General features: G+C 35.2%; 1 protein-coding gene across 8 annotated transcripts in view; it reads left to right on the forward strand.

The window, feature by feature from the left end:
• LOC123529192 (uncharacterized) overlaps positions 1-23,035 on the forward strand; it is a 98,937-nt gene that overhangs the window by 37,878 nt on the left and 38,024 nt on the right. For 6 of the 8 annotated variants that reach the window (XM_053522358.1, XM_053522359.1, XM_053522360.1 and 3 more), the window contains 8 exons: positions 2,732-2,848; positions 7,041-7,222; positions 8,162-8,237; positions 9,626-10,852; positions 15,504-15,718; positions 16,204-16,392; positions 17,581-17,946; positions 21,377-21,407. In XM_053522358.1, the coding sequence (XP_053378333.1) occupies positions 2,732-2,848; positions 7,041-7,222; positions 8,162-8,237; positions 9,626-10,852; positions 15,504-15,718; positions 16,204-16,392; positions 17,581-17,946; positions 21,377-21,407 (2,403 nt within the window). The remainder of the gene's footprint in view (positions 1-2,731; positions 2,849-7,040; positions 7,223-8,161; positions 8,238-9,625; positions 10,853-15,503; positions 15,719-16,203; positions 16,393-17,580; positions 17,947-21,376; positions 21,408-23,035) is intronic. The other 2 variants (XM_053522365.1, XM_053522362.1) reach the window with 2 other exon arrangements.

A 23,035-nucleotide genomic window follows, 5' to 3' on the forward strand; every position in this document is an offset into this window, starting at 1 on the left:
GCCGTGCCATGAGAAAACCAACATAGTGGGTTTGCGACCAGCATGGATCCAGACCAGCCTGCGCATCTGGGCAGTCTGGTCAGGCTCCATGCTGGTCACTTTTAAAGCCTATTAGAATTGGAGAAACTGTTAGCGAACAGCATGGATCCTGACCAGACTGCGCTGATGCGCAGTCTGGTCTGGATCCATGCTGGTCGCATACCCACTATGTTGGTTTTCCCATGGCACAGCTCATACTATAAATTGGGTAATATTCATAATGGTTTAATGTTTGTCTATGTTTGATGTTAAATAATATATCCCAAACAGTAATTTGCCATTGAATAAGATTGTTTGGAGTTCAAATGTGATGGAATTTCATCACGAGGGCACAGCCCAAGTGATGTTATAATACACATCTTAACAACAAATAATGATTTTATTCAAGGGCAGATCACTGTTTGAGATATATTATTTTGATTCTAGCATGTTATCAAGTGTTATTTTGTACATCCTTGACAGCATCCACCATATATTTGCCTATTTTGTGTGGGTTTCTTTTCCAGCATGCTGTTAAGACGTTTGATGCAATGTCATAATAATTGTGACGTACAAGAAGTGGATTGCTGCATAATAACACACAATTTTCAGTCTTCTTTGTTTAATAGGAAAACAAATCGGGTCTTGTTAGAATTGCAAATAATTATGTCTCCCCCAGGAGACATATTGTTTTTGCCCTGTCCGTCCGTCCGTACGTCACACTTCATTTTCGAGCAATAACTGGAGAACCATTTGACCTAGAACCTTCAAACTTCATAGGGTTGTAGGGCTGCTGGAGTAGATGACCCCTATTGTTTTTGGGGTCACTCCGTCAAAGGTCAAGGTCACAGGGGCCTGAACATTGAAAACCATTTCCGATCAATAACTAGAGAACCACTTGACCAGAATGTTGAAACTTCATACGATGATTGTCATGAGAGTAGATGACCCCTATTGATTTGGGTCACTCCGTCAAAGGTCAAGGTCACAGGGTGGTCCTGCATGTGAACATTAGAAAACCATATTTCCATCAAGTAAACTATGAAAACCACTTGACCCAGAATGTTGAAACTTCATAGGATGATTGTACATGCAGAGTAGATGACCCCTATCGATTTTGGGGTCACTCCATTAAAGGTCAACGTCACAGGGGCCTGAACATTGAAAACCATTTCCGGTCAGTAACTTGAAAACCACTTGACCCAGAATGTTGAAACTTAATAGGATGATTGGTCATGCAGAGTAGATGACCCCTAACGATTTTGGGATCACTCTGTGAAAGGTCAAGGTCACAGGGGCCTGAACATTGAAAACCATTTCCGGTCAGTAACTTGAGAACCACTTGACCCAGAATGATGAAACTTCATAGGATGATTGGTCATGCAGGGTAGATGACCCCTAACGATTTTAGGGTCACTCTGTTAAAGGTCAAGGCCACAGGGGCCTGAACATGGAAAACCATTTCCAATCATTAACTTGAGAACCTCTCGACCCAGAATGTTGAAACTTCATAGGATGATTGTTCATGCAGAGTAAATGACCCCTATTGTTTTTGGGGTCACTCCGTTAAAGGTCAAGGTCACAGGGGCCTGAACATTGATAGCCAGTTCCGATCAATAACTTGAGAACCACTTGACCCAGAATGTTGAAACTTCATAGGATGATTGAACATGCAGAGTAGATGACCCCTATTGATTTTTTGGTCAGTCTATGAAAAGTCAAGGTCGCAGTGGCCTGTTCATGTAAAATCATTTTTTGGAAATAACTTGAGAACCACTTGACCTACAATGTTGAAACTTAATAGGATGATTGGACATGCAGAGTAGATGACCCCTATTTATTTTGAGGTCACTTGATCTAAGGTCAAGGTCACAGGAGCCTGAACAGTGACTTGAGAACCACTAGGCCAAGAGTGTCGAAATTTAGCGGGATGACTGGACATGCCAAGTAGATGATCCCTATTGCAGCCAACCATCAGTGTCTCTTTGACTTTCGCTCCTGACCCCTATTGACTTCTTGCCTATAGGACTTTGCATTGGGGGAGACATGCGCTTTTTTACAAAAGCATTTTCTAGTTCCACTTGGGAATTCAAGGTATTCACAAGTATTAATCTGCATCATGTCCTAAAATAGTAACAGTCACATTTCACAAACTCCGCAAGTAAGACTTCTAACTACAAAATCACTAAATAAAGTCTGCATGAAAATTACCCAATTCACAGTAGTACCTTTACTATTTTAATTCTATTGTTGAGAACTGACAGCCTGGTTATAATAATCATGGTTGCATAGCATTATATAGTTTGAATAACAACTTGAGGAATATTGTTTGAATCAGGCATGTTTTTATTTGGATTATTAATAAACATTTTGGGCATCTATTCATCATCAAATTTTTTAAATGTATTTAATCAAAACGTTATAGCTGATAAAAAATACCAAGAGGAAAAAGAGCAATGCTTGAATTTTCAAATTTTCTGATTTAGAATTTACAATGCCAGATTTAAGTTATGTTAACAGATCTTTAAAGTTTCAGTTGCAAATGATTGAATACATGCATTTAATGAATACAGACAATATAATTGTTAATGTTAGATATTGCATGAAAGAATCCCAGCCCTCCACAATGAAATCCCAGAATGCTTTTAATGTTTTGCACGAAATTTGGTAGAAATCTTGATATATATGCAAACTGTTGATATTTTGTATGCAGCCACCGAGAGGGATAAATGGAAGGATATGCCTGCAGCACGTGTTTACCTTAAATTACGCAGAATCCAGATAGCTAATGCTAAGACATCCAAATATGTTTATAGAAAGAAACCTAGAGGTGGTATCATCCCTGCCAAGCTTTATGCTCCCTTTTCTACCTCAGGGCCTATATTCATCAATGTTTTAAATCAGAAACTTTGAAATTCTAAAATAATGTTTTGCCTTATATGTGTGAATCTTGTACGGAATTTAATGAAACTTTGCATGAATATGGCCTATAACATATATACAGTTCAACAGAAAGCTGTTCAAACTGTCAGCAGTATTGATTTATCAAAAAGAAGTTACAACAATTTGAATTTCTGAGGCTTAAAGTCTAAAGTCTAAATTTCAGACTTAAAACATTGATGAATATGGGCCGAGATACTTATCAAAAATGGTCATACAATGTATTCTCTGCTGTTGCTGGTATATTGTCGTACCATTAAACTAATGATATTTCAGTTTGTAAACTGTATTTTTATATTGTGAAGGTTGACACAAATTGATATCAATATATCAGGACAATCTGCAAAGATTTTCTCCTATAATATCAGATATTCAGGCATTATTTATCCTTACTTTTTACTTTACTATAAGTAGGAACAAAATTGTATAAGATAAATTCCTTTAACCCATGCCAATACAGGAAGTATGCACAGTATCAGGTTATTGGCCATGTACACTATCAGGTCAGTTGGCTGTGCACAATATCAGGTTATTGGCCATGTACACTATCAGGTCAGTTGGATGTGCACAATATCAGGTTATTGGCCATGTACACTATCAGGTCAGTTGGCTGTGCACAATATCAGGTTATTGGCCATGTATGCTATCAGGTCAGTTGGCTGTGCACAATATCAGGTTATTGGACATGTACACTATCAGGTCAGTTGGCTGTGCACAATATCAGGTTATTGGCCATGTACACTATCAGGTCAGTTGGCTGTGCACAATATCAGGTTATTGGACATGCACACAATCATGTTCATTGGTTGTTCACAATATCAGGTTATTGGACATGTACACAATCATGTTCATTGGTTGTTCACAATAACAGGTTATTGGAGATGCACACTATCAGGTGAATTGGCCATGCACTATATCAGGTTATTGGCCATACACAGTATCAGGTTATTGGCAGTGCACAATATCAGGTTATTGGCCATGTACACTATCAGGTCAATTGGCTGTGTGCAATATCAGGTTATTGGCTGTGTGCAATATCAGGTAATTGGCTGTGTGCAATATCTGGTTATTGGCTATGCACAATATCAGATTATTGGTTGTGTGCAATATCAGGTTATTGGTTGTGTGCAGTATCAGGTTATTGGCTGTGTGCAATATCAGGTTATTGGTTGTGTGCAATATCAGGTTATTGGCTGTGTGCAATATCAGGTTATTGGCTGTGTGCAATATCAGGTTATTGGCTATGCACAAAATCAGATTATTGGTTGTGTGCAATATCAGGGTATTGGTTGTGTGCAGTATCAGGTTATTGGCAAGTACATCCTATGTTGGCATGATGGTGTAGCTTAAGGCATAACATAAATGATTGTTTAAGACTGATATGTTCCAATTGCTAGGTAACTCAGATAAATTATTTCGCAGCAGTTTATAAATATTTTTGTACAACAGCAGATAATAGAAACTGTTTGACTGTTTTTGACATGGTTAATTAGTCAGTTTAGTTAATACCACTTTCCTTTGTATATTTTATATCCTCTGTTCTTAAAGTTCACATTTTTTTATGACTTTTTATTCATATTTAATTGATCTTTTATTACCTCACAAGAGCACAGTGTACTAAAGGTGAGCTGTTGCGATCACCCTTTGTCCATGTCAACATTTTCTACAGTGTCTCTGAAACCATTAGGTGGAAGCGTGGATGTTCCTAGGATGGTCCTCTTCCAAAGTTGTGTAAATGTTCTGAGCTAAAAAAACTTCAAACAACTTCTCCTAAACTGCTGGTTGAATGTTAAAATCATCACAGAAATATACCTTAGGTGATACTCTACCAAGATTGTTAGAAGTATTCAGATTTGTCAGAACAACATGGCTGACAAAGATTGTCACTTCCCTTTATGTATAATTGGTGGAAACTTAAAAAATCTCTTTGTCAGAAACTGCTTTTATCATAATATGATATTATATTTGTCATCTGATTAACATAGTAGAAATTATTATTGTGTCCAGTGTTTTTATCACCTTTTATTGGTGTGACAGAATAAGCTCATTGCAATATTGAAAGTAGTGCTTTTCTAACCATGTATATATTTGCATATTCTCTATTTGGACAACTGATTAATTTGTTTAAAACCTTATGGAACTTTTAACAGTTGCAACGATTTTGTGATAATTTCACAGAAATGTTCCTAGGGTGACCCGCTACTACAGTTTCAAAATAAAATCATGGCTGTCTTTTTCCCCATAAGACTCTAAGGAAAACATTGAAAATCTTCTCCTCTGCATCTGCAGGCTTGTTTTCAAAGCAATTTTGTAGAAATATATCTGATTGAACTGTGAAACTCTTGTGAGTGATATAGGGCCATCATGACCTATGATAGTTTTTATTTTGTCACAGTCAACATAGCTGTTACTCTAACTCCTGCCAAAAGCTTTTGAATAGCCAGATCTGTAAATCTCCTGTGCTGAAGAAAGCTTTTTGAATAGCCAGATCCAAAATTCACCTCTGCTGCAGAAAGCTTTTTGATAGCTAGATCTGAAAGTCACGTCTGCTGCAGAAAGCTTTTGATAGCCAGATCTTTAAATCACGTCTGCTGCAGAAATCTTTTGATAGCCAGATCTGAAAGTCATGTAGGCTGCAGAAAGCTTTTTGAGTAGCCAGATCTTAAAATCATGTCTTCTTTCTATTACATGTACAAACTGCTATTTTCAGCCTACATACCTACGAACCTTTTTGCTTAGCAATTATTTCACCCTTTCCTTTGCTAACACAACAGATATATTTAGATTACTGCAGAACGTTTTCTCCCATGTTTCTTCTGTTCATCCAATTACTTTTTTCCAAGTATACAATAGGTTTCCTTATATAGTGTACATTTCTGCTTGGGATTTTTTTTGTACATACAGACTTTAAAGATTGTAGAGAAATTGGAAAAACTCCTGTTGGACTAAATAAATGGTCTAGATAAAACATACCAAAATTAAACCACTAAAGGCCATTTGAAACCAAAATGAAACTGAATGGAAAAAAAATTGGAATTCATTGCAGCTAATAAAGGTTTTCACATATATTGGAAATGAAACTGAGACTGAAATGAAACATGCAAGAAATGAATTCCTAGTAGGGTAAAATTTTTGGTTCAGAAATGGTGGAAATAGTATATCATTCCACTGGTTCATCAAATTTTTCTTGCGCATTTCCACAGAAAATTCATCTCTGCTTATAAATGACATGTACCCATTTCACTCTCCAACAGGGTTAATGGTGCTACCAAAGCAGTAAAGTAACATTAAGTTTGTTTTTTGCATTAAGTATGGAATTTTAATCTTAAATCCATACAGGTGTCTGATTTACAACTGCTGTTATAATTGTGTGTATGTCCAACTTTAAATATACATTTTAAACAACCAACCTAGGGAGTGATACAACTTGGCTGCTTAAAGCAGCTGACTGCTTAAGACAACTTGAAAATAGAACAAGAATTCAATTTGGGAAAGTAACTGACTGGCAGCTTAAGGCAAGTGGCTGCACTAAGAGAGGTTCAACTGAAGTTACAATATCTTGTATATCAAACATCTGTAAAGACTGAATCCAGTCTGGAGAGATGTTTGGTATTCTCAAGAGTGTGCTGTCATAATAGACGGTGTCTGGATTTAGCAGACCTTAGTGAACAACCCTATTAACTGCATAAAGAAGGAATTTTAAGTCAAATGTATTTCAGTTTAGTGTATTAATATTGCAATGTTTCACATAGTAAAGAGTAGTTGTACAGGAATTATGTATCGTCTTTGAGAATTTAAGATTTTATAATATACATTGTACATTGAATCTCTTCCAATTCCTTAAAATATTGAAGAATTTTGAAATCAGAAAAAAACTGTCTAGCTTAAAAATTGTTTCGTCATTAACATCTTTTACTCTTCCATTTAGTAATAAAATTGTCAGCTTTATAGAATTTTTCAATATTTCTATTGTTAGATTCTTAAAAGGTAAACTGAAATTCAATTAAGATTAAATTTTCAGCAAGGAACAAACAGTTTAAATGAAATATATAATAATTTAGACTGTGTCATTATTTCTTCAGGGAAGAAACGTCAGAAAAATGTCACAATAGAAACACTGGCACAGTCTGACATGGAGGACAAGGAAATAGAAATGGAGCTGGAGAAATTTTCACTACCAATATTTGGAGATTCCCCAGGGGGGTCACCCAGTATAACCCCACCCTCAGGTCAGGCTTCACTCAGGAAATATGATCAGACAGAGGTAATTATTTTCAAGGCAAAAAAAATGTCGGCAAAGAACTGTTCATGAAACTTGAATACATCTACAGTCTTCTTTGTACAAAAATACAGTATTAATCTAGAGGTGATGAGCCTGATAATGAGATTGTTAAACCAATTCACTCCAGTAAAGGAAGTGGACAGGTCTACGAATTAAAGGGTCATGGGTTTCATCCCAAGGCAAGACAGATATTCTCCATGACAGTTTGGTAAAAGACATTGTGTCTGAAATCATCCTCTACCTCTGATTCATGTGGGGAAGTTGGCAGTTACTTGTGGAGAACAGGTACTGGCATAGAATCCAGGAACACTGGTAAGGTGAACTCCCCACCATTACATAAGTGAAATACTGTGGAGAAATGGCTTCAAACACAAACAAACAGAAAAAGTAAGGTTGCAGTAAGAATTTTCCTCTGCTACATACACTCAGTGTAAAGAGATTTATTATGAAACGTTGGACATAGAAAGCAATATGCATAAAACACAGATCATGTTTTTCCTATGCTGTGTATGATTGTGCAGACATGACCTGTACTGTGTATGATTGTGCAGACATGACCTGTATTGTGTATGATTGTGCAGACATGACCTGTACTGTGTATGATTGTGCAGACATGACCTGTACTGTGTATGATTGTGCAGACATGACCTGCACTGTGTATGGTTGTACAGTCATGACCTGTACTGTGTATGATTGTGCAGACAAGACCTGTTCTATGTATAATTGTGCAGACATGACCTGTCTTGAGTGTGTTTATATAGTCATGACCAGTGCTTTATATGATTGTGCAGACATGACCTGATCTGTGTATGATTGTGCAGACATGACCTGTTCTGAATGTATTTATTTAGTCATGACCTTTGCTTTATATGATTGTACAGTCATAACCTGTATTGTGTTTGGGTAATTGTATATTTTTAGGAAGCAGACGAATTAAGTGAAGAGGAGAAAATTCAGAAAAAGCCGTCTGGTTTTGTTCCTATAGTCCCAGATCAAGGTATGTTACTTGTTATTTGTTAAACTATCTGTTACATTATTTTCTGAAAATGTTCTGGTAAACCCTTTATATATCAAGAAGACATATTTTCATATCAATTGCTTTATAATGCTTGGTAGAGAAGAAATTCAGTCAAATAATAGTTTGATTTCATGCATGTTTGCCAAATAGCTGCTAGACAAACGGAAGTATATTTTAACCTTAACTGAATGTTCTTGCAATTCATTAACTGTTTTAAAACTGGTTGTTTTAATATTTGTCCATATGTGTGTGATTTTGTAGATTTGTTCATGAACATGATTTGACTAGTCTGATTTAACCAGATTTTCACTTGAACCATTCTGTTTATAAATAAATTCTATGAGGCAGTCTGGTACCAACATTTTGCCAAGTACTATAATAGTACAATATTCATAAATCTAAGTTAAATTCATTTTCACCTACCATTGTAACAGATTTCAAAATTTCCATAGATTGTCTTTTAAAATTGGACCTCAGTTTATTAGGCCCTACCGGTGGAACATCAGAGGAGACTATAGGAATGTCCTTCATCCATCTGTCAGTCAGTATGTCCATCTGCAAATCGGGATCTTGCAATAACTGAAAAAGTGTTCAAACTAGGTTCATAAAACTTGGTACATGAAAAGAGGGCAATATGTAGATTATGTACATACATGACTTGTGCTTATGGGTCATAGGTCAAGGTCACTATTGAAGGTCAAGTAAAAATTGTTTCTGCTCCATAACTTTTATTTGCATTGATGGATTATCTAAGTACTACACACAAACGTTTCCCATGATGAGACAAGGAATAAACACATGAGCTATGCTTGTCAGTTAAAGGTCAAGGACAAATTTGTTTCCACTCCATAGCTTTTACATGCATTGAAGGATTTTTTTATTGCTACATAGAAATGTTCCCCATGATTAGACCCATATGTCGTGCACATGACCGTTTTTAGTTGGTCAAAGGTCAAGGTCAAGTAAAGTTGTTTCTGCTCCATAACTTTTATGTGCATTGTTGGGTACTGCACACAAATGTTCCCCATGATGAGACAATGAGTCATGTACATGATCTATGCTTGTAGGTCAAGGTCACTATTGAAATTTAAGTAAAAGTAGGTTTTGTTTCTTACCTCCTAAATGCCTTGAAGCATTTTCAGTCCTAACACTGTTACCAACAACCACAAGGGACAATCAGTAGCAAAGTTTTCCACCTGTAGGGGACTTCTTTTTTGCCACTGCAATACTCAGTCACTTATTTTTAAGGGTATGTTAATGACTTATGCTAAATGTATTTGATTTTTTTCCATCTATTTAAGTAAGCAGTATCAATAGCTGTGTAGAACACTTCTACAAAAGTATTTTTTCTTCAATTTTCCTTTTAGCTTTATCACCTGTTCCTTCAGAAAAAGGGTCAACATCGACCAGAACTTTGACCCCAGAGTCATTTATCATACATTCCCTCACTCCATCATCACCCACCAAACTGCGCACACCTTCTCCTATCAAAGCTAATACATATCAAGTCAGTGTCCAGGCTGCTCAGTCAGAAATACAAGAAACTGCAGCATTTAAGCCCAAACTGCCAAGTGTTACAACCCAACATAAAATAGTTGCTTTTCAAGCTAAAACGAAATCTAAATTACGAACCAATCAGCAACTCATAGGTGGATCACATACACAACAGTCTACAGCAAACATTCAGAAACCAGCAGCCATCAAACCTACGCAAAAACCGGGTCAGACTCAGCAGCAAGCAAATAAGTCAAGTCTTAGTAAGAGTATAGCATCTAACAATTCAGAAGACTTGGACAAAGTGGTTCAACAATTTAAGACAGTGCCAATCTTGTCTGCAAGTAAATTACTAGATACAAAAAGCTCAGAAAAAATGTTCAAACCAATAACCACACCATCTCCATCAGCAAATATACCGTCAAAGCCCGCCATGAATTTAATAAAAAAGAGTCAGACTGACTTAATTCGGGAGAGAGCCATGCAAGCAAGATTGCCAAGTAAATCAGAAAAGAAAGACCCTACTGCAGTTAACCCAGTAGCTAAGGAACATGACTCAAAACAGGTAATGGACAGTGATACTGATGGCTCAGCAGTAAAGACCAAAAAGGTATCGAGTGAATTTGAGCTTGCAATGATGGAATTTTTAAAATCAGAGTCAGATGATAATGATGACTTGAACAAAATTGAAATGAAGTTGGAACATAAACTAGAACTTCCTGTGTCTGCTGAACCTGTCAGAGAAGACTTGGAATCTGTTGTTGAAGAAGGTAACAAAGAAGAAGTAAATGAAGAGGGAGAGATAGATCAGTTTGAGTTTAAGCAAGAAGTTATACTGAAAGATGATGAGGCAAGGTCAGGAAATGAAACAGAGGCCTTGTCAGATGTTGATTCATGCCTAGCAACATCAGTAGGGACACTATCCCCAGTGAAGATGTTGGACCAAGGTAATGACACCAAGATTGAAGCAGATATTCTTGAGACAAGTAAAGAAGAGGATCAAGTTAAAGAATATGATGACAATGTCATGGACTCAGAACATTTGATAAAGGAATCTTCAGGACCACTAGATGATACTGAAATAGAGGAGTCAGAGCAAGGTAACCATAGCAACTGTTGCCATGGTGTGCTTGTCCCTGCACTGGTCACATGTCAATATACACTCCCAGTCACATGTTGTGTCACATGATATTAGTCAGATCATAAATAATGTTGTGTTTGTTTTTACTATCATGAAGCAACTGCATAATTACTTTGTCTCGTTTGGGAAAAAAGTGAAGGGCGTTTTTACTGATATACTTGTGTCACATGGATTATCTAATAAATAATTTCATAATTTGCTTTTTTACCAATTTTTTGAAAACTTACATCACTGAAAGATACACAGATAACAAGTAGCTTCATGCTAGCAAATACAGACTAAACATAGCATTGTATCCTCTTCCTATTATTCATATAGAGGTTACTGTGGTAACTGAGAAGCTGCTGTTACCCTTCTATGATACTAGTTTTGTTCCCCTTCTTGTTCAAAGCAATATTCCAGATCTATGCTTAAGTTTTGTCTTGTTGTGCAAAGCATTATTCAATCTCCATGCATGGGTTTTGTCTATATAACATTTTCTTGCAAGGGTGTTGTCTAGTATTCACATCAGTATTACTTTCTCTTTGAAATATTATACTATACACTATCAATTTTCAGGTTTTTCAGTTTCAAAGCTGTAAACAGAACACTTTACCGATGCGTTACTACATTTCGAAAATTGTCGTGTGGGCTGAAATTTTGTCATCATTTTAAGCACTTACGTCACTAAATGGAACCATTTGCCCTTGTTCCATGTGTGTATAATGACAACAGTATGTTCATAAAGGATTGACTTATTTCTTTCCATATTTATAAAGTTTGTTTTATTTTACTATTCTTACAGATGCATGGTAATTACAGTAGATAATCTTCTCTTTTATTATACCAACTTATTACATTTCTTTCTCTCTCAGCTCATGTTTGCAGTTAGGTATTCTGTATTTCTTTCCTTTCAGACTATAAATTCTTCAGAAAAGTTCTTATTTTTTCATTTTTGTACAGTGAAGATAAATCATGACTTTTGGTTTCAATCTCTTTTTTAGTATATTTGATATTGTGTAATGTAACACAGAATGTAATGCTAATCGATTTTGAAGAGAAGTTAGTTTGATCTTATGAGTAAGCTCAGAATAAATATAAGACATTGAAAATAGAAAGTCATTGTATAGAACTAGAGGTAATTCTGTCTCCCACCACACAGTGGTGTGGGAGACATATTGATTTACTCCAGTCTGTGTGTGTGTGTCTGTCACAAAGCTTGTCCGCACTCTTAAGTCGAATATTTCTCATCCGATTTTCACCAAACTGCAACAAAATGTGTTTGACCATAAGACCTCGGCCAAGTTCGATAACTAGCCAAATCGGTTCAGGCATCTTGGAGTTATGGCCCTTGAATTACCAAAAATCGGCCTTTTTACTCTTGTCAGCACTCTAATTCAAACATTTCTCATCCAATCTTCATCAAACTTAAAGAAAATGTGTTTGACCATGAGACCTCGGCCAAGTTCGATAACTAGCCAAATCGGTTCAGGCATTTTGGAGTTACGGCCCTTGAATTATCGAAAAATCAGCCATTTTACTCTTGTCCGCACTCTAAGTCGAACATTTCTCATCCGGTCTTCACCAAACTTGAACAAAATGTGTTTGGCCATAAGACCTTAGCCAAGTTCGATTACTAGTCAAATCGGCCCAGGCACTTTTGATTTATGGCCCTTGAATTCCTGATTGGATCCACTCATTCAGACCATCTAATTGGATCCACTTGTCTAAACCATCTAGAGAAACTAGACATTTTTCATATGGGCAGTTGTGGGAGACATGCGCTTTACTCAAAAGCATCTCTAGTTTAAATATATCTGACTGTCACTACGTAGCTTACTCTTCATTTACTTCTAACAATTTAGTTCAGTAGAGAGTGTACTGATTGGATCATTGCGTTGTGAGTTTGATCCCACATGAGGGGTATGCTCTCTAGTACAGTTTGATAGAAAACAATGTGTTTTAAATTATTTCTCCTCCATGTCTGATTTTTTGTGGAGAAATTGGCACAGTTAAGCACTGGTACAAAATCCAGGAACACTGGTTGGGTTAACTGCATGCCATTACATCACTGAATACTGTTGAAAAATGGCACTAAACTCTCAATTTTCAGATTAAAACTTGATAGATAGAAAATATTTTTTTTTAGTTTATTCTTTTTGTGCCCCCCCCCCCCCCCCATGTGTTGTGAGGGCATATAGATTTGCTCTTGTCCGTCTGTACGTCCGTCCGAAGTGTGTGACGCGCCTAGCTCAAAAAGTATTTGATATAAATTGATGAAACCTTGCATGAGTCTTTATCATGATATGAACTTGCGCACCTCATATTTTTCGTCTGGCTCCGCCCCCATTTTTAAAGTTATGGCCCCTGAAATAGTCAAAAATGCACATTTTCACCTTGTGACACGCCTAACTCAAAAAGTATTTGATATAGATTCATGAAACCTTGCATGAGTCTTAATCATGATATGAACTTGCGCACCTCCTATTTTTCATCTGGGTCCGCCCCTGTTTCCAGAGTTATGGCCCCTGAAATAGTGAAAAATGCACATTTTCACCTTGTGATGCACCTAACTCAAAAAGTATTTGATATGAATTGATTAAACCTTGCCTGAGTCTTTATCATGATATGAACTTGCACACCTCCTATTTTTTGTCTAGCTTCGCCTCCTATTTTTAGAGTTATGGCCCCTGAAATAGTCAAAAATGCACATTTTCACCTTGTGACTCGCCTAGCTCAAAAAGTATTTGATATAGATTCATGAAACCTTGCATGAGTCTTAATCATGATATGAACTTGTGCACCTCCTATTTTTCATCTGGGTCCACCCCCTATTTTTAGAGTTATGGCCCCTGAAATAGTCAAAAATGCACATTTTCACCTTGTGACGCACCAAGCTCAAAAAGTACATGATATAAACGGATGAAAACTTACATGAGTCTTTATCATGATATTAACTTGCATACCTCTTATTTATTTGCTGGCTCCTCCCCCTATGTTTAAAGTTATAGTCCCTGAAATTGTAAAAAAATGCACATTTTCACCTAATTATGTGCCTAACTCAAAAAGTATTTAATGTAAATTCATGAAACCTTGCTTGAGTCTTTATCATAATGTGACCTTGCACACTTGGCATTCTTCTTGAGAATCTTAGTATTTATTACAGAGTTATGACCCTTGAAATAGCTAAAATAGTGGATTTTTTGTTTGTGATGCTCAGAGCTCAAGAAGTATGTGGTATAGAATAATGAATCCTTTTCATATATTTTTTTTTGAGGCTGTACCCCATTAAGACTGCAGACATTTGAATTATTTCCCCTTATTTGTGACAAATATACCAGTGGGTGGGGGGGCACACCCTGTGTCCTACAGACACATTCTAGTTACACTTATTTTGTTGCTCTGTGTCTTTATTATATGGGAAGTATCAGGTATGGGAAATATCAGGTACATGAAATATCAGATACATGAAATATCTGGTATGGGAAATATCAGGTACATGAAATATCAGATACATGAAATATCAGTTATGGGAAATATCAGATACATGAAATACAAGGTATGGGAAATATCAGGTACGGGAAATATTAGGTAAGGGAAATATCAGGTATGGGAAATATCAGATACAGGAAATATTGAGTATGGGAAATATCAGGTATCGGAAATATCAGGTGCATTTCAGATTGACTATAGATTTTTAAAAGCTTATATTATATACCCTTCTCAAATGCGCTCATTTGATTGGTCGAAAGGGCTGCAAAAAGCGATATTGACCCGCAAAAGTGATAATGACTCTTGTTATATCACGTTTTCTTATATGTATGAAATATGGGCCAGTCAAATGAGTGCATTTGAGAAGGGCATATAATATAACAATTATAGACTTATTTTTCGGTCAATATGTGTTTTTACGGACCTGTAAAATGATATTGACTGGTCAATATCATTTTACAGGTCCATAAAAGGTCAATATCATTTGACTGGTCAATATCATTTTACAGGTCCATAAAAGGTCAATATCATTTTACAGGTCCGTAAAAACACAAATTGACCTCAACATAAGTCAATAACTGTATAATAACTCACTTTGTGAAGGTGATCATTTTCTTTATATTGTTTTTCAGTTTTACTTCAGTTCTTTTAAACATAATTATAGAGTTGTCTTAATGATCAGCAAGGTTCCTACTCTAACTATTGGTATTTTGTTTCTAAATAAAGTGCTAACATATATTTCTTTAACTGTTCTAACTTATTACAGTGTAATCCTTTAATAAGATTAATTCAAGTAATAAATAATTCATCTAGCAACTATGTAAATGTATTATATTGCTACATGTAAAAACTGAAATAGAACAAAAATAGTGTTATACTTCATACAGCTTAAATTGCTTTTTTGCTACATTTTTCTGTACATTTTTTCATGGTTTAAAAAAAGTATTAGTAGTAATGCTCTATTGTTGTTGCAATATAATTTATGATGTTAAAAAATTATTAAACCTGATTGATACATAAAGTATTTTGTAGTGTAGTAATGTTCAGTTTATCAGTTTTTGATCAGGTGGTACCCAAGTACAACTTTTTTGATGGCTGGTACCTTGGATTGTAGCTTACTTTATATATCATTTTTAAAGCTGGTACCCCTGCTGGTAAGATAGAGAAACCACTGGCAGAATACCAGCAAGCTGAGGAAGGAGCTCAAACCAAAAGGTTAAAAGGTGTGAAGGTAGACGTACGAGGGTTGATGAAAAAGAGGCGTATCACATCAGGCCGGGCACCATCATTGACACGCAGGGCATCAGCTGATCATACCCATGATGACCACGATCATGACCACGACCACGGACATGTAAGACATGTTGACTTTATTATAGTGTATCCAGTTAAGTATTTAACAATTTTGGTTTGCTAAAGGAAATGGTCCTGTAAAAACAATCGGCAATGTCCACATGATTGCAGCTTCATATACGGATATTTAGGCATCCATCAGTCATAAAAGAATTTTATTTTTTCATTACAACTGAAGAATGTAGAAATCACATAATGTAGCAAATGTGGATTTCCATTATGGCTGTACTACCTTAACTAGAATCATAGAGTATTTGAAAAGATTTTACAGAAATACTGGTGTAGCAGATTTGGATATAGGGATGCTAGAAATTATTTCCTAATTCATACTAAAGTCCTTTGTTATTTAAAGTATTTAACCTTATGACACTCCTAGAACTTAGAAGAAGAACATAGTTATCAATTTTTTGGCCATTTACTTTGATCCATTAGCTCTACTTTTCTGTCATGTAATATAACTTTTTTCCATGTTATTTATATTTGAAGGATGACAAACGGAAGAAGGATATCAATAAGAAACAGATGAAGGATGACCGGAAAATTCTGCCACCTCGGACAATAGACAGAGAAAAGCTGATGAACCTTCCACCAAATCCACCCAGCATGTTGACACGGAAACATAGTCTGACAGACCAGAGAAAACTAGAACTGAATCTTCTACACAGACCAGATATCGTAAGTTCAATATTTGTATGTGTGTGAATGTGAGTGATGAAAAATATTTGCTAGTTTTTAATTAAATTATAATTTTAATGGAACCTGGTTGCAGTTAAGGGTTTTAGCACAAACTGGTACCAAGTTAAGGATTTAGTATAACTTTTGTTAGCATATTCTAGTACCAGTCAAGGGTTTAAAAATAACTTTGTAGCAGTCAGGGTTTTAGTTTAACACAGAACTACTCCAAGAAACTTGACCACAGGATAGCAGTTTACACCTAATGCTACAATAAAGTTGGTACAGTGAATATTCAAATAACTTCTCTTTTCTGAAATAATTGATGACATTATGTAGTTCTTTATTTTCATTTAGCATCTTATAATACAAAACATGAAATGATACAAATGGTAGTTATTTATTTATTTACCTGCACAATTAATATAGACTGTATCTAATATACCTATTTTGACATCCCTACCCCATTTTGTTACACATACTATCACTTGCCGCCAGTATTGGTTTGTTTTAAGCTCAACTATTCGAAGAATAGGGGGGCTATCCTACTCGCCCCGGCGTCGGCGTTAGCGTGAGAGTTAGCATTAGCGTGAGCGTCACAAATGTTAAAGTTTGTGTATCACCCCAAATATTTTCAAAGTCCATTGAGATATTGCTTTGATATTTTGCATACTTGTTTACCATCATGACCCCAGTCTGTAAAAAGGAGGAGGCAACTCTATCAGACATTTTGACTGAATTATGGCCCCTTTTCGACTTAGAATAAATGTTAAAGTTTGCGTACCACCCTAAATATTTTCAAAGTCCATTGAGATATTGCTTTGATATTTTGCATACTTGTTTACCACCATGACCCCAGTCTGTAAAAAGGAGGAGACAACTCTATCAAGCATTTCGACTGAATTATGGCCCCTTTTCAACTTATTGTAATGTTATAGTTTTACTCATAGCTTATATTATGCTATCAAGCACTGAGAATAGTCGAGCGCGCTGTCCACTGACAGCTCTTGTTTGCTGTTGTTGTTGTTGCTAGTCTATGGTTCATATGAAGGACGTAATTTGTTATTACTTTTTTTTTGAAAATTGAACGATTTTGCAGTCTAAAATATCACCATTCATTGCACAATATCTAAAACTAATACTAACAGTCTAGTTGTTTAATATATATTATTACCCCACCCACTTATTTAGCATAGACCACCAGAGCACACTGACCCGAGTCTGGCACAAGTTCATTATGATGAAAACCAGCCAGATGCGGACCAGCTGCAGGAAGAGCAGTGGGCCTCAGAGGCAGCTGTCCATGGTCAGCCGCTTACCCTACCACCTCAGAAAGATAAAAGCAGAGCCAGAGTTCTGGACAAGAATGATCCAAGGTCATATAGGAATAGAGACAGGAAGGGATTGGGGGATGATAGGAAGAATTCCTTAGAAGGTCATACCCCAGGTGTGGGGTCAAGTCCAACAGCAGAATTAGAGAAAGAAGATACCAGTGTTGGAAAAGATGAGAATTCAACTGTCAAAAAACATGATAAGGCTACTAGCATTGTGATAGAGGTATATAATAAGGTCATTTCAGTTTGATCTGTACATAGAATTTCTTCTAAGTTATATATTTTCTCTCTGTTTGACCTTTTGTCAGATTTCAGTTTCCAGGGTATGATATTTTTTTCAAATGATGCGCTGAAAATTGTTGTTTCCACTATAAATCGTGTGTTACGTCACTCAAACCCACCCCACCCATCTTGTGTGTATTAAAACAGTAAAACCTTTCCCTTATCCATGCAATCTTCCTCTGTTGTTGATTTTGAGGTAATAATGATATCAATCTTTTTTTATAACAAAAAAAACAAAACATTTGAATAAAAAAATGGTACATACGTTAGAAGCTTCAAATTTCATGATTGGTAACACCTGACACGAGTATGATAGTAGCTGATACCAGTGCCGTAGTACCTGATGTCAGTGTGATGGTACCTGACAACAATGGAATAGTATTTGACACCAGTATGATAGTAACTGACATCAATTTGATAGTACATGACACCAGTTTGATAGAATCTGATGCCAGTTTTGCAGTACTTTACCCTAGTATAGTAGTACCTGACACCAAAATGATAGTACGTAACATTGGTAAAATGATAGTACCTGACACCAGTATTATTGTACCTGACACCATGATAGTACCTGACATCTCTATGGTAGTAACTGACACTAGTATAGCAGTAACTGACATAAAAAATGCACTAATGACTGAGTATCAATACAATAGCTCATAATAGTGCCTGACACCAATATGAAAGTAACTGACACAGTTACAACAAGAACAGAAACTAGTATGATCGTACCTGTTGTCAGTACATTGACATCAATATGGTAGTTCCAGACACATGTGTGATAGTTACTGACACCAGTACAATAGTAACTGACACCTGTATGATAGTATGTTAGTACCTGACATGAGTACAATACAACATGGCATCTGTATGATAGTACCTGAGATCAGTACAATATTACATGACATCTGTATGGTAGTACCTTACACCTGCATGAAAGTATGTTAGTACCTGACATTAAAACAATAGTACATGACATCTGTATGGTAGTTCCTTACACCTGTATGATAGTATGTTAGTACCTTACACAAGTACAATATTACATGGCATTTGTATGATAGTACCTGGCACCAGTCAATAGTACATGACATCTGTATGGTAGTACTTTACACCTGCATGATAGTGTTCTAGTATTTGACACCAGTACAGTAGTACATAACATCTGCATGGTAGTACCTAACTCCGGTACAGTAGTACATGGCATCAGTATGATAGTACCTCACACCTGTATAATAGTATGTTAGTACCTGACATCAATACAAAAGTACATGACATCAGTATGATAGTACCTTACACCTGTATGACAGTATGGTAGTACCTTACACCTGTATGACAGTATGGTAGTACCTTACACCTGTATGATAGTATTTTAGTATCTCACACCAGTACAGTTGTACATGACACCTGTTTGTTAGTACCTGCCACCAGTACAATAGTACATGACACCTGTTTGGTAGTACCTGCCACCAGCACAAAAGTACATGACATCTGCATGGTAGTACCTTACACCTGTATGACAGTAAGTTAGTACCTGACACCAGTACAATAGTACATTCCATCTGTATTGTAGTACCTTACACCTGTATGATATTACATTCATTTTTTACACCAGTATGATAATATTTGACATCATTATGTAATTAGTTGCTTTAACAAACAAACCCAAAAGGTCAATTATGACTATATCATTTATGTATATTCCTATGGTGCAGTGGTTATGTCCATTCTTATTATTAATGGTTACTGTTAGGGACAATATCAAATGATTTAATTATTTGCAATTAAAGTATCAGATTCTGTTCTCCATAATAAATATCAGCCTGACAGTAATATCCAGACATAAAGGATTTATTGCCAGATATGTTTTGAGTAGCTAGCATAGAAGCTTTGCAAATTGTGAGTTTGATGTGTCATTTTGAAATCATCATTGATTATTCATTATTACTAAATATGTTTTATCTTTTAAAATATTATGAAAAATGTTTTGTTTATTCAAATTAGTCTTTTAGCCAGTTAACATATTTCACCATTTAGTCTCCTATATACAGCACATTCCTCAATGTTAGACAAAAACAAGCCACCAGAATTGTTTTGCAGCAAGGTATTTCTTATATTCTGCAGAAATGCACGATTGCTTAATAATTAGTTTTTAAAATATAATCTTTGTATACTGGTTGGGAACGAGTTTCCGGACAGGACCAGTTTCCGGACACATGTAATATCAGCTTTATTTCATTGTTATTCACGTAATTGTTTCATCTAGATCATTTAGATATTTGTTCTTCATGTCTACAACAAACCACTATATTACAAGGCTGTATGATGTTAGGTTTTATGATGATACCTCACCTGTGTTTACAAAACAACTTTCTGTCTTAACTGGGCATGAAGATAGCATTGCGCATGCGCAGTAAATTACACTTGCTGAGGTATCAAATGGAGAAGAAATAATTAAACTACATATTAATTGTCTGCTGATAACATGTGCTACTTTTAATTTCACGGTAATAGTTACATAAAATGCAGAGCTGGCGATTTTTGCACTAGTTTTATTCTATATCTATTTGAATTATCAAGAATTCTTGTTAGACGAAATTCGAGTTTTTTATAGTTGACCTCTGTTTGCTTTCGTAGCTGCTATTGAACGTCGGGTTATGTTTCACATGCATTTTTGAAGAGATTGATGATAAAGAAATGTGTAAAAATAGTTTAATTACTTATTTCCATATCAAAATAACAGCAAAACATCTTCAAAATATTTGTCCGGCTACTGGTTTACCTTACAGGGAAAAAAACTTCTTTTTGTGACCTCATTTGAGGCCCCATGGAACCCATATTTTACGTCACAACGCGATGCTGATTGCAACATCGGATGCAGAAGGTGCTGTAGTTTGTGCAGTGTGGCCTTCATTTAGGTCAAATATGTTTTGACGAAATAATGGAGCTGAAATATGAAAATATGTCCGGAAACTGGTTCCCAACCAGTACTTACTTATTGGTCAAGATTATTTTGCAAATAGTATAAACTCCTTTAAAATCATCATCTTAATATGGAAAACTAAAATTTTCTGTTACTTTTCGTATTGTTTTCTTCAGATTTATCTTGTCAGATAAAGTTTAAAGATAGTTTTGCCGAATTTTCTTTCCCTTTCCCATAAAGCAAAAGTTAGAATCAAAATTTAAAATCTCTGAATTTTAAGTGTATACCTACATTAAATACAAAAAATATACATCTGCAAAATATACTGGCTTAGAAGTATCTGTAGTTGTAATTTGCACAAATGTATAATTTATTATTCTTTTAATTTTTATGATAACTTGGAATGCTGCAGTCACAAGAAAATACTTCATATATATTTTTTTTTCTGCAGGGTACTTCTGATGGTGAACAACACAAATCTGGTGAGTTTTCTTTTCTTAAGTAATATTTTGTTCGTTTTAGTTTCTTTTATTTACCAGGCAAACTAGGAACCTGGAAAGTAAAGAGTTTTTTTTTTTTAGATTTTACATTACCACCTTCCTGTTCATATATTCTTTTTTTCATCCAACATTTGTGAAGAGTTATATATTCTGGTCCTTTGAGAATCATGGAGATCATTTTCAGTCATTAATGTATAATTAGAGCTCCACTTAAACTGGTTCTAGGTGGCATGTGGGGTGCCACGCATCTCATAAACAGACTTAGTCAAACTGACTGCTATTACTTTATGCCCCCGGCATATAGCGATTGAACTGTCCGTCTGTCCTTTTGTCTGTCCCTATGAACCAGATTGCGTACAGCCAACAATAATGACCAGATTTAGTTCATTCTCACAACAATCCTTGTGGCAAGACTTAAAAGCTGACCTATATATATCAATGACCTTGATCTCATATGACCTTCACCTTCAAATTTAAAACCTTAATAAACAAAATTTTTGGTCTGTTACAGCCCATTGAGTTCATACTCACACTCAACAAACCATGTGGCAAAACCTACAAATTTACCAATATATAAATAACCTTGACCTTTATAATTATGATTTTTACATTTAAACTTAAAACCTCAAAAAACAGCATTTTTAGTCATACACCCGGGGTCATGATTTTTGCTAAATGAAAATGCAGCTCCTTGTTCTTGGTTGCATTCTTTGCTTATAGTATTTACACTGATATTTGTTTTACAAGTTAATGCTCAATTTGTTTCACTGTTATTTATGTTTGTAAATATGATATGTATGTACTTGACTTCCAATTTTGCCGACAATGGCATTTTTGAACTTTTACCACTGAAAAATTTATTTTCGCAAATATTTGTCAAAATTTAAGTAAACAAAACTTTTTAACTGTTTCGGATATTTTATAAACTGTTAAATAAGAATGTAAACTAATACAGAATATTTTGAAAAAGTACAAACAAACACATTGAGATATTAACTGAAAATTTTAGATAATTACATAGTTACCATAATAATTGATTTATGCATTGAATTAGATATTTTGTTTACATAGTTCTTGTTGAACCACCCTATAGTTTCTATTAAATTCATAGAATTTCAGTTTACAATCGAACAACTTCAAATGATTTTCATTCTGTGAACAGTACAATCTTCCAGTTTCTTAAAATATTGACATAACGTTAATAAAAAACATTTCAATACAAGCATCCGGTTATTTAATATGAACGTTTAACTTGGGGATTATTTCATACAATAGAATGGATCTATACTTGCGTACCATTTCTAATATATTGAAAGATTTGAAAGTTAAAACCTTAGAGCAGAATTAATAAAAAGTGATATTAATCATGTAATGCCATTCAATATTTCTATAATAATTCAGACATGATTACACAGAGTGATACTCTTTAAAAACCAAAAGATCAAGCTTTGTGAAACTTTTATTTAAAAATTTATTAAAGACTTTCACGTCTTGTATAATATGAATTTCTTTTATATAATGCCTCATGAAAGATGAATAGGGATATTTTATTGGATTTTTATTAAAAGTGAATAGAAATATTTTACAATATTCATTATGTGATAAATGAA

The sequence above is a fragment of the Mercenaria mercenaria genome, chromosome 13, assembly GCF_021730395.1.
Source record: "Mercenaria mercenaria strain notata chromosome 13, MADL_Memer_1, whole genome shotgun sequence".
Classification (NCBI taxonomy): Eukaryota; Metazoa; Mollusca; class Bivalvia; order Venerida; family Veneridae; genus Mercenaria; species Mercenaria mercenaria.